The sequence below is a fragment of the Heteronotia binoei genome, chromosome 19 (genome assembly GCF_032191835.1).
Source record: "Heteronotia binoei isolate CCM8104 ecotype False Entrance Well chromosome 19, APGP_CSIRO_Hbin_v1, whole genome shotgun sequence".
In the NCBI taxonomy this organism is placed as follows: Eukaryota; Metazoa; Chordata; class Lepidosauria; order Squamata; family Gekkonidae; genus Heteronotia; species Heteronotia binoei.
Genome location: NC_083241.1, coordinates 21,318,963 through 21,331,292, shown reverse-complemented (window position 1 = coordinate 21,331,292; position 12,330 = coordinate 21,318,963). Strand labels below are relative to the sequence as shown.

At 44.5% G+C, this 12,330-nt stretch overlaps 1 protein-coding gene across 1 annotated transcript in view; it reads left to right on the top strand.

Annotated features, from left to right (window-relative positions):
• Positions 1 to 3,022, top strand: part of LOC132587964 (ADAMTS-like protein 3) — a 34,938-nt gene extending 31,916 nt beyond the window's left edge. The window contains exons 8-9 of the mRNA XM_060260377.1: positions 2,106 to 2,320; positions 2,775 to 3,022. Of these exons, the coding sequence (XP_060116360.1) occupies positions 2,106 to 2,320; positions 2,775 to 2,905 (346 nt within the window). The 3' untranslated portion in view covers positions 2,906 to 3,022. The remainder of the gene's footprint in view (positions 1 to 2,105; positions 2,321 to 2,774) is intronic.
• The last annotated feature ends 9,308 nt before the right edge of the window (positions 3,023 to 12,330 follow it).

The window sequence follows — 12,330 nt, the reverse complement described above, 5'->3', positions numbered from 1 at the left end:
AGAGTGGCGAACATCTGGTTAGGCCATCCAACAGGGCTGCTTACCACCTCCTCCTCCTTCTGAATCAGAGCACAGGGAGGGATATCCTCAGAGAGCCAGTTTAGTGTAGTGGTTAAGTGTGCAGACTCTTATCTGGGAGAACCGGATTTGATTCCCCACTCCCCCACTTGCACCTGCTAGCATGGCCTTGGGTCAGCCATAGCCCTGGCAGAGGTTGTCCTTGAAAGGGCAGCTGCTGTGAGAGCCCTCTCCATCCCCACCCACCTCACAGGGCGTCTGTTGTGAGGGAGGAAGGGAAAAGAGATTGTGAGCCGCTCTGAGACTTTTAAGAAAGGAGGGCAGGTATAAATCCAATATCTTCTTCTTCTTCTTCAGAAGAGTAGGGGAGTTATGCTAGAGAGGAGTCATTTCCCAGAGGTCTCTCTTGTTCAGGCTTCAATCTCTCCCTGAGGTTCACACCTCAGCAAGCCCTTGTCTGAGTAGCCTTCTCTAGATATTTGGGTGCTGGTAACCTTTAAACTGGTTTGTAGATGAATATCTGTGCACATTTCATTGATTTGGGTCTTGCAACCCAGAGCAGCACCCCAGCAGCAGAGAGGGGAGACAGCCCACCTACCCCTATCTCCCCTCCTTAGACCATGTTCATAGGCTTTGCAGCAGGGCATGAACATATGAAGCTGCCTTATACTGAATCAGACCCTTGGTCCATCAAAGTCAGTATTGTCTACTCAGACTGGCAGCGGCTCTCCAGGTTCTCAAGCTGAGTTTTTTCACACCTACTTGCCTGGACCCTTTTTTAGTTGGAGATGCCGGGGATTGAACCTGGGACCTTCTGCTTCCCAAGCAGATGCTCTACCACTAAGCCACCGTCCCTCCCCAAATGATTTCACAGCACCACAGAAGTGCCTTTTTGAGATCTCACATCTTAGTGAACTTGGCAAATGTCCTCCCATTACTTTGCTAATATCCCCTGGACCGTATGGTTCCTTCAGTGGCTCTGAGTGGCAGAATCATTGACTGGAACCCCGAAATGCACCCCCACAGCCCTACTCTTCCTACTGGGGAGCCTTCGTTAAGAGGGATCATGGCTAACTGGAGGGTTGTTCTGGGCTTCAGCCAGCAATTCCACTTCTTAGGAAAGAAACAAAAATCTTTAAGCAGGTCCCTTGTGCCATCCTGCAATGTAGTAGAGAGTAAAGAGACCTTGGCAAATGAGCTCTCTTGGCTACCCTGAGTTTCCCCTAGACATTAGAGAGTTCTTGGGAACACAGCAACCAAGATCCCTGTGACACACAAGGGGGCTTGTGTGGCAGTTCCCTCCCCCCAGAATTGATCTGTGTACCCTCTGAGCCTGAATTCCTCTTCTCAGAGGTCTGGAGGAAAAGGGGAGAGCAGAGACAGAGACTGGAGAACTAGGCAGAGATCAGGCAAAATAAGCAGGACAGGGTGGATGGTTGGAAGACCTGAGGCTGGATCCAACCAGCTTTTCTGCTGATGAAGAAGAAAGGAGGTGTCCTCTGTGGCCATCCAAAGAGGCTGTGCTGAGAATTGTGGGGCCTCCATGTACAAAAGCCGTATGGAACGGGCTGTAGGAGGGGCTGGCTAGATCGAGCCCCTGGGCTTCTGTCTGCACATTGTGGGATATTTTATAAGTATTGTGCAATAGCAGCCATTCACTACTTGATTTTCCGGTGTGGATCAGAACAGTCCAGTTGTAACTGACTTCCATAACACATCAATAGGGTACTATTCAACTATGTATGGATGCAGCCCTTGCAAAAGGAGAAAATAGGACTGGAGCGAAACCTCATCAAGGGCCCTGGGACAGGGAAGTGTTGTGTGGTTTGCGGGAAGGAGAATGGTAGGTGAAGAAGGCTGTAAGCCAGGGAACCAACTGGGTAGAGCCTTCAGCTAGGTCTAGACCCCTGTTGTGGCTTTTCCTGTCCCTTGGGTTTCAGAGGGTCAAAGGAGCAGTAGAGGAAGGTGCAGCTGAACCAACTAAGCAGCCATACCATTCTTTGGCTGCAGGCAATCTGGTAATTCCAGAATCCACTGAACTAAAACCATGTTTTGGTTTCTCTTCTTCTTCTCTTACCCCTCACAAGACCAACTCTTAGAAGAAACTGCTCCACAGACAAATGTGACGTATTTTGGCAGACAGGACCCTGGCGACCCTGCAGCGTGGACTGTGGAAGCGGGTTCCAGTCGCGACATGTCGACTGCATCCACAGGAGAAGCAAGAGACCCGTGGCAGATCAGTACTGCACCTGGAGGAAGAGACCGGTGACTTGGCAACACTGCAATGTCACTTCCTGTGACAGTATGTAAACGTTTATTTATTTATTTATTTAGAAAACCTCTGCTCACTTGGCAGCAATTGTGTTTAGAGAGCAACCTTGAACACGAGACTGAACGTGATGAGCCAGGTCTTGAGTGAAATCGGCCCTTCCCAGAAATTACTGAGCAGTGTTTGCCCCAGTCAGTTGATACTGAAGAAGAAGTAAGCCATGGAACTCCTAGGTTAGATTTAGACAGAGCCGTTGACTGGACCTGGGCCCTTTTAATGCAGCTTCCTCACAATTGAGTCTCCTGTGGGTTGTTCTGCAACCATTTTGTAAAAGACGTCAGAAGTGAGGAGTTAAATGTTTTTATGTAGATCTTAAACCTGTGTTTCGTGAGATGGGATGCTGGTGTAGAAAGTTAGCATCAAAACTCCGTGATGCTACATATCAGTCCTTTTTTCAATTCGTGTAATGTTTCAATGTATTTTCCAGAAGGTGAATGCAAGGATACTACTCACTACTGTACATATGTAAAGCACCTAAAATTGTGCTTGATAGAAGTCTACAAACAAAGGTGTTGTCAATCATGTGAAGAAGGTTTCTCTTCTATGAGAAGTTCATAATGCCTTGACGAAGATATCACAAGAAGAGAATTTTACATCTCTCTCAATCTGGAGTGCTTTGGATCATAAAGATAGATGAGTAATATGGGATTGACTAAAAAGAAAACATAGGAATATTCTGGACTGGATGTGTGTTTTTCATCTGATTTCTCCCTCTCTGTAATCGACGTCGAGAAGAGAATATCATCGGCCCTAATCTGTGGAACATTTCAACTTTAACAGCATCAGAAGGAAAACTCATTGGCTGTGAAGCTCTGGGGCAATATTCCTGATTTTATCAAGCCAGTCATAGTTTAGTTTACATAACATTGTGAAGGATATTGGAACGTGTTGACCAATCTGCTTTGCTTGTTACCTTCCTGGTTTTGATCCATTTTTAGACAATACCAAACACAATTGCCATCTGTGACTTACAAAGGTTTTGCCAATGGCTTCATTTCTTTAACGTCTGACAAACACGTTATCACAGGCCATGTTTTATGAAGATTAGCCATCAGCTAGATTCCCAGTTCATTTTCTTTCCTTCATTTAAGTGCCTGCAGTAAAAGCCAACCTACATGCTGTTTTATGATTTTCAGACCTGCCGTGGGACTGTTTTTCAATCAATGAGGTGTCATTTTGGGGAGTGGTTCCCATGGCGTCTGCTTCAGTCTCACTGGAATCTGATCAAAGCGAGGGCATGATTAGTCTAATATGAATCTACATGGGAGATTGGAATGAAGGTTTTATGTTTTGAGAACTGTTCTCTTCTATGCAGTCAGATGGGAAATGAGAGTCAATCTCTGGCCAAATATGTCTATCAGGCTGGATTGCCCTTGAAGAAACAGTCTATACTTTTCCAGTCACTGGAAAGTTTAAAAAACAAAACAGAAAGAGCTGCTATACCCTGAGACAGACATGTGTTAAGCATCAGATTCAATTGAGTTTCATTCCTCTTGACTAGTATGCATATAGAGTTATTGCATGCCACTAAATCCTCAGAATGACAGGCTTGAAGTAGCTCTTTTTTACTCTTACCAATTATATGCATGAGTCCAGCAAAAAAGGCAGTTAGCTTTTAAAAAATGCAAAACTGGAAATAAATGTGTCAAGATTTTGAATAATGGCATGCTTTTCTGCATGTTCCATCTCCAAAAGTTACAGAAAAGAGCAACCAAAATTTACTTGGGGATCAGAAAGATTATGAAGTTGCAGGACAGAAAGTCTCTAAAACTGTGGACAGTGAGAGAAGAGAAAATGTTCCCTTGTGATGCTAGAACTGGGGCAGGATGGGGTAATCCAATGATACTGGCAGTAGGTTCCAGACAGACAAAAGAATCATAACACAACACATAATTAACTTATGGAATTTACTGCCAGATGATAGAATGGTGGCAATTGGCTTAGATAGCTTTAAAAGGGGATTAGACAAATTCATGGAGAGCAAAGCTTTTGACTCCTATAAGCCATAAGCCATGACAGAAGGATAAGTGGGAACTCTACATCCTGCGTTAGTATGCCCCCAGTTACCAGACACGGGAGTATGGTTGCCTTGCTTATGAACTTTCCAAATGTGTCTGGGATTGTGGACTCTTGGTCTGATCTGACAAGGCTCTCCTGATGCTCAGGCGATAGCTGAAGAAGTTCTGGTTATTTTCATTTGTGTCCGTGAGCTCTTGTGCAAATGCCAACGGCACAGTCTGCTCAGCTGGGCCTGTTCCATCCAAGGTTTGGGTTTCTGTCTTGTCTGTATGAGATTGATACACTGTGGTTTTGCCTCACTGACTGGTGTAGTGGTTAAGAGTGTGGACTCTTATCTGGGAGAACCGGGTTTGATTCCCCACTCCTCCACTTGCACCTGCTAGCATGGCCTTGGGTCAGCCATAGCTCTGGCAGAGGTTGTCCTTGAAAGGGCAGCTGTTGTGAGAGCCCTCTCCAGCCCCACCCACCTCACAGGGTGTCTTTTGTGGGGGAGGAAGGTAAAGGAGATTGTGATCTGCCCTGAGACTCTTCGGAGTGGAGGGCGGGATATAAATCCAATATCATCATCAATATCATCTACTGGATAGCAAGCCTGTATTGTGATTGTGTCTTCCACTAACTTACCAGGAAGGGACTAGCCCTTTGAACCAGTTTGCAGTTATTGAAATTCAGTAGTAAAACTTTTTCCTGGACTGTATGATTTCACTCAGAAGGGACTGAATATGTAAAGGGCGGGGGGGGGGGGGAGCCTCCCTACAAAGGCCTAGTAATTAACCAGCAGAAACCAGATGCCAGAGAGAGAGAGCTTGGATGAAACCTGCTTCCTGACATGGTGAATGTAGGGGTTTTATAACATGGAAGAAGAAAAATTTGCCATTGAGTCACAACTGAGTCATGGTGGCCCCATCCACAGGGCATTCCAGGCAAGAGACAAGCATAGAAACATAAGGACCTCAAGGCTCATCTAGTCCAACCAACTGCACAATGCAGGAAATTCACAACTACCTCCCCCCCTTCCCCCAATGACCTTTGCTTTAAGCCCAGAGGAAGGCAAAAAAAACCCTCCAGGATACCTGGCCAATCTGGCCTGGAGAAGAATTCCTTCCTGACAGCAAAGTAGCAATTGGCATTGCCCTGGGCATGTAAGAAAGGGCCACAAGAGCTGAGCACTGACTTATCCCTTCCAGCCCTCCCTCTCATGATCTGCCTAAGTTCACAGAATCAGCATTGCTATTAGATTACTATCTAGCCACTGTTTTAAAACCACCAGGTAAGGAAAACCCACCACCTCTGAGGAAGCCTGTTCCACTGAGGAACTGCTCTTACTGTCAGGATGAGGTAGTTTCCCATTGCCTTCCTCCACATACCAACCCTAATCTTCATTGGTGGTCTCCCCTCCAAGTTCTAATGGTGGCCAAACCTGCTTAGCTTCCAATGGAGGGACATATGTAATAAAATGCAATCCCCTGTCCATAGACCGAAATGGCAGTTTTATGAAGAGCTTCACCATTCAGTTCTCCCAGTGGTGTATACTAGCTAACCTTTTAAATACACATTAACATCAATGGAAGAATTAGATATGTGCTGTTGAACTCATTGGACTTAGAAGTGATTACCTTTGGCTGGATCATTACCCTACCTTTCAAATCAGTCATGGGTCGTCTCTGTTTATACCATTTTTAAATTAAAACACATGTAATATACTTTTGTATATATTTATTATGTGTTCTAAAAGTGCAATATTTTTGTACAGTGTGTAATAAAGATTTTGGAACATATATATATACTATTGCTGAAACCGATCAGTGTTTTTTGCTTTGTATTTAATATTCAAAAGCAATGAACTGCTAGCCCTCCTGTTTTGCTAGTACTTTGGTTAGGAATACATGACCTAGAGAATGAAGAGCTGTGAATGTTAAAACAGCTTGTTATGGGCCTCTATATATTATTCTCGTGCAACCACAGTAACAAAAGAATGTCTAATATTATTCATTCATAAAGGTAATTTTTATTTCACAAAATAAATACTACTTTGGTTATCCCAGCTGCAACAATATATGGAAATGGTTTCTTATTCTGCAGGATTCATTACTATATGAAAATGGTTGGGTGTTTTGCAAGATTCACCAGAGGAATGCCTCTCCACTTCCCAAACCAGTAGCTGAATAGATAATAAAGCTGCTTTATGCTGTGGCAGACTGTCTGGTTTACCTAGGTCAGTAGTCTGTCTGGCAGTGGCTTTCCAGGGTCATGAGTGGAGGTCCTGCATGTCACCTGCTCCCAAGTCCTTTAGAATGGAGATACCAAAGATTGAACCTGGCAGCTTCTGACTAGAATGCAGGTGCTATGCCATGGAGACATGGCCTCATCCCAGAAATATGCAAATGCTTACAGAAACTGCAGAGTCAGAACATTAGTCTGCCCACTGGTCCAGAACACAGTAGCGCAGGTCTATACAGGTACCCCTATTAGTGCACATATCCAACTGGGGCTCCACCAGCTGCACTGGCTCCAGATTAAGTACCAGATCAAGTTCAAGATGCTGGTTTTAACCTTCAAAACCATATGCAATCTAGGACCATTATATCTGCAGGGATGCCTCTCCTGACAAACCCCAAAGAGCATTACACTCTTCTAATAACAACACACTGGTGATCCCAGGACCAAGGAGTGATTATCTGGTTTTGACCAGATACAGAGCCTTTTCAGTGGTGGCTCTAACTTGGTGAAATGCACTCCCAACAGAAACCCAGACCCTTTGAGATTTGGTACAGTTCCACAGAGCCTGTAAGATGGCGATGTACTGTCAAGCATATGGATGAGGCCAGGTGAACTCCCATCTGTGTAGTTCTGCTACTTTGCCCCCTCCCTCCCTCTCCCTGGCACAGCAGTATAGTAAATGTATGGTCCATCATTTAAATTGCATTGTTGGAATTGTTTTAATTGTATTGTTTTAACCTGATGTATGTTTTATTTGTTATATGTTGGAACCCGCTTTGAGTCCCAAATTAGGGGGGGGGGGAGTAGGATACAAATCAAAATTAATGATAATGAAAATAATAATGACAATAACAACAATGTCTGCTTTGACTGGCAATGGCTTTCTAGACTTTGGGAGAGGGTCCTTCAGCATGTTAAGCAGATGCTCTACTAAAGAACCATGGCTCCTCCCATTGTAGCTGCTACAGGATCATTCTTCCTGTGGCAAGAACACACTGAATACTTACAGTATTTGATGTGAACATACAAATGTACAGGGAAACAGTCAAGATGCAAATGGTCTTAAGCAGCATCCATTTCTCAAAAGCATAACCCTAAGTCACCTTCCAGGTCCTACTCTCCTTTAGTAGCTGTATTCTAACAAACCCAACTATTTTTCAGCTCCCACCCAAGAAGGTGCACATTTGATAAGCAACAAGCAGATGCATGAAAAAAGCATTGCATTGGCCATGATGTGAGGCAATGTGGAACTTCCATTGGTAGATTTATTTGTTGTTTTTACTGTTTTTTGCAACCAGAGTCACAAAGAGGAAACACTTGACCAATAATAAACCCTGTTCCACAGGAAAACAAGGAAGAACTCAAAGGTTGCTACTGCCAAAGTTGTCATGTGGTTTGACAGCAGCTGCTAGAAATTTTGCCACATGCAGGGTAGTTTGTTTGTCCTCATCTCTAAGTAACCAGGATTCTATCACTTCCATTGGTAGATGGAGAGGCATTTATCCAAGGAAATGTTGCCAGTTGTCAAGTGGTCAGTGTGTACACATGCAAGCAAAGACCAAACAAAGAAATTCTTGGAAAGTCATTTACCAATAGAAGACAAGAAAACAATACTGAAAGCATGCTCTCATATTGGATTGGGGACCCGCCTTGTGGCTTATGTCAGATGCCTATAAGAAACCCTTAAGCATACACTATATCTGTACACTGAAAATGTGCTTTCAGAAAGCTCTGTTCCTAGGGCATAGCAGCTAAACTTCAGTTCTACACTTCAAAAATAGGAAACATAAATAATATAATTAATTTTAAGTGATTTCCCCCCACTTCCAGAACACTAAATTTATATAGGACAAGTACAAGGAAGGGAACAAACAGGCTTTAATCTCAGTTTGTGTTGTGAAAATACCAAGGACACCACATAGGGACAATACGGACAGAAACCTTTCTTTCTTGTCCCCAGATTAATTTTGTGCTTTCTTTAATAACATTCAGTGCCTGATGTCAATCTCTGAATTTGGTGATTTGGAATACAGTACATGAGGTTACATGACACTTCAGTTATTCAGTGGTTTTCTCTAAAGTAATGAATACAAGATACACTAGTCAGATCAGCTCATCTGGGAAACGATGAGAAGCAACTAGAACTAGCACTTGCTTCATTTCACAGGCATTAGCTAAGCCCAGGAAATAATTAAAGCTAAAATCATATTCTGAATATCAAATCCAACTCAATGTCAAATCATTTTCCCCCATGTGAAACTGATCTGGACAACCCAGAAAAAGCGTCCTAACTAATCCCCAGTCAGCCACTACCAGCTTCAAAGAGGCAGTGGCTTGGTATGCTTATCACATACATTTAGCATCTTGAAATATCTTGTGGGATGTGTCATAGTAAACCTCCCTTAATCAAAGAAAACAAGGGAGGTCCAAATAGTAAAGAAACTCCTGATTCTCTGGTGCCATCAAGGACATCTACATCGCTGTACCAAATCAGCCCCTTGGAGCTGAAAAGGATGAAACAGCAACTTAAGACAGCTAGAGCGAGTGTGGCGGAGATCTTATGACGAGGAGTCTAGAACTTCTTATAGAGCATTTATGAAGGCCTATGAGAAGGTAGTGAAGTCCGCTAAGAAGGAATTCTATGCAGCTTCCATTGCATCAGCGAAGTCGCGCCCAGCCCAATTATTTAGAACTATTTGAACATTGACTACATTGCAAACAGGCAATCCAAAAGTTAGAGAACTGGATATAGGCTGTGAGGCTTTTGCAACCTATTTCGCAGACAAGGTCTCGACTCTCCACCAGAGTCTTTCTGCCACAGTTGACACAGTACGGGAGCTGGAAGCCTGTTGCCCATCTGTGGGTCCCATATTGGACCACTTCAGCTGTCTTACTCAGGAAGATGTGGACAGGATCTTGGCTGCAGTGAAGCTGAGCACTTGCCCATTGTACCCATGTCCATCCTGGCTTATTAAGGCAGGTGGCGGGGGCATCCAAGACTCTTTAGCTGATATTATTAACCTTTCCTTGGAAACAGGGACTTTTCCAGCTAAACAGTGGTCCGTCCGCTTTTGAAAAAGCCATCTTTGGACCCGATGGTCCTGGCCAATTATCGCCCAGTTTCGAACTTACCATTCCTGGGTAAGGTAATTGAGAAAGTGGTGGCAGAGCAGTTTCAAGGTTTCCTGGAGGATACTTCTACCCTCGATCCCTTCCAGTCCGGTTTCCGCCCTGGTCATGGGACAGAGACTGCTCTGGTCGCCTTCACAGATGACCTTAGAAAGCATCTGGATCGAGGCAGTTCAGCGCTGCTATTGTTATTAGGTCTCTCAGCAGCGTTTGACACGGTCGATTATGATCTTACGACCCACTGCCTTGCCGACGTTGGAGTTCAAGGGGTGGCCTTACAGTGGCTTTCCTCCTTTCTCCACGTTCAGGGACAAAGAATGGTGATTGCGGGGCAGACCTCTCAGCGGCATCCACTCAAATGAGGTGTGCCACAGGGAGCTATTCTCTCACCAATGATGTTTAACATCTACATGTGCCCCCATGCCCAGATTTCCCTAGGTTTTGGGCTGGGTTGTCACCAATATGCCGATGACTCCCAGCTCTATCTGCTAATGGACGGCCATTCGGAAGCCACCCCAGACCATCTAACCAGGGCGTTAGAAGCCGTGGCAGGTTGGTTGCAGTTAAGCTGACTGAAGCTAAATCCAACTAAGACGGAGGTCATGTACCTGGGTTGGGGGGGGACCAGGATTGGGCATTCGACTACCCACCCTAGATGGCACCCCTTTGGTGCCAGCTCAGAAGGTGAGGAGTCTGAGGGTGACACTGGATGCCTCCCTTTCTATCGAGGCCAAGGTCACAACAGTTGTGCGATCTGCCTTTCACCATCTGTGGCAGGCCAAACAACAGATGCCCTATCTGACATCCCAAGACCTAGCTATGGTGATCCATGCAGCGGTCACTTCCAGGTTAGACTACTGTAACTCGCCGTATGCAGGCTTGCCCTTGAGGCTGATCCGGAAACTTCAACGGGTGCAAAACATGGCAGTGTGGCTCTTAACTGGATTGCCTGTATGGACAAGCAGCCAACCAATGCTGTACACACTGCATTGATTACTGGTTCAGTACCGGATCCGTTTCAGGGTTTTAGTACTGACATTCAAAGCCTTACGTGACCTGGGACCGACATACCTGCGGGACCGCCTTTCCCCATATGAGCCCTGAAGGATGTTGCGATTGGCCAACCAACACCTTTTGATCATCCCTGGCCCTAAGGATGTCTGACTTGCCTCGACTAGGGACAGGGCCTTTTTGGCCCTGGTCCCAACCTGGTGGAATCAGCTCCCAGTGGAGGTGTGGTCCCTGCCGGATTTGTTACCCTTCCTCAGGGCCTGCAAGACAGAGCTGTTCCGCCAGGCGTTTAGTTGAAGCTGGCAGGCGTCCTCTACTCCATCGGCTGCCCCTCCCCCACAGTGATCTACTACAGTGATCTATCATCTGAATCTTTATATTCGGGCCACTGAAAGATTACACCTAAAGTTGCACTATGTGCCACCCGCCTCTGCTATTTAATGTTGTTGTAATGCTATTGTTTAAAACTGTATTTATTGGTTTTATTGATTTTATTGTGTGTGACTGTTTTTTTAGCTAAATGTGATCCGCCCTGAGCCTGTCTGGGAAAGGGCGGAATACAAGTGAACCAAATAAAATAAAATAAATCAAATCAAAACTGAAAATTCTCAGTTCCCAGGATTCTACCCTTCCTGAGGGAAATCAAAAGAAAAGGAAACGATCACAACCATCTTGACGTGGGATTAGATTCCCCAAGAACCCGAAAGCTCTTGCAAAGGCAGGAACTCGCCCATTAAGCATTAGAATAACTGGAAAGGAGGGGTTTAGACTCTCTGCCTAATAACCCAATCTGAATTAGAAAAACCTGAATAGCATGAAAAGATAACCCAGACCTCTTTGGTCAAGGTTACTTTGGGCTTTGAGAATCCCATTGCAAATTTTATATAAAAGATTCCCAATGTGGGCTATAATACCTTGCAAGTGGAACATTTGTTGAAATTTAGACTGCATACATGGGCTGTTGAAAACAGACTTGAAAGGCTCAGGATGAATTTCATCCTGACTGTTGGCTAAGACAGCTGTACTGTTTATCAGTTACAATTCAGCTGAGATTTTTAACCGGTTATGCAAACTGCCATATCCCACACTGGCTAACAGAGGCATGCAACAGTTATTTCCACACTGGAAAAGAGGTACATCAGTTTAGATTACACCTTGGATTTTAAACATTTGAATTAGCAAAAAATTATCAATTATTTTCTAAATAACTTGTAATTTATTCTATCTATATAAAAACAGGTGTCCTGACTCATCAATGCCCAGTCCAACCCCTGGACCTAGAAACCCAAAATTTGGGGAGTGCATTCCTTCCATGACATCAGCGCCCACTAAGGAGGATTTTTTTTTTAGAAATTTAACCCCTTAGGGGATGAAAAGGGATAAAATGTGTTTTTACAAAGGGGTAAAGTTTTGCTATGTGCCTGGCAGGCTGCTGCTTGCTCCCACACCCGTCTCTGATTGGCCAGCGGTGGAGATCTGTGTTCTGAGGTAAAAATCAGTTAAATGAGACTGCAGACAGTTGAAGACAGTTAGTCTTCAGGGAACTTCTAATAAAATCAGTGATCCAAGACTCCTGAATAGGCTTTTCTCCTAAAAGTCAGTAT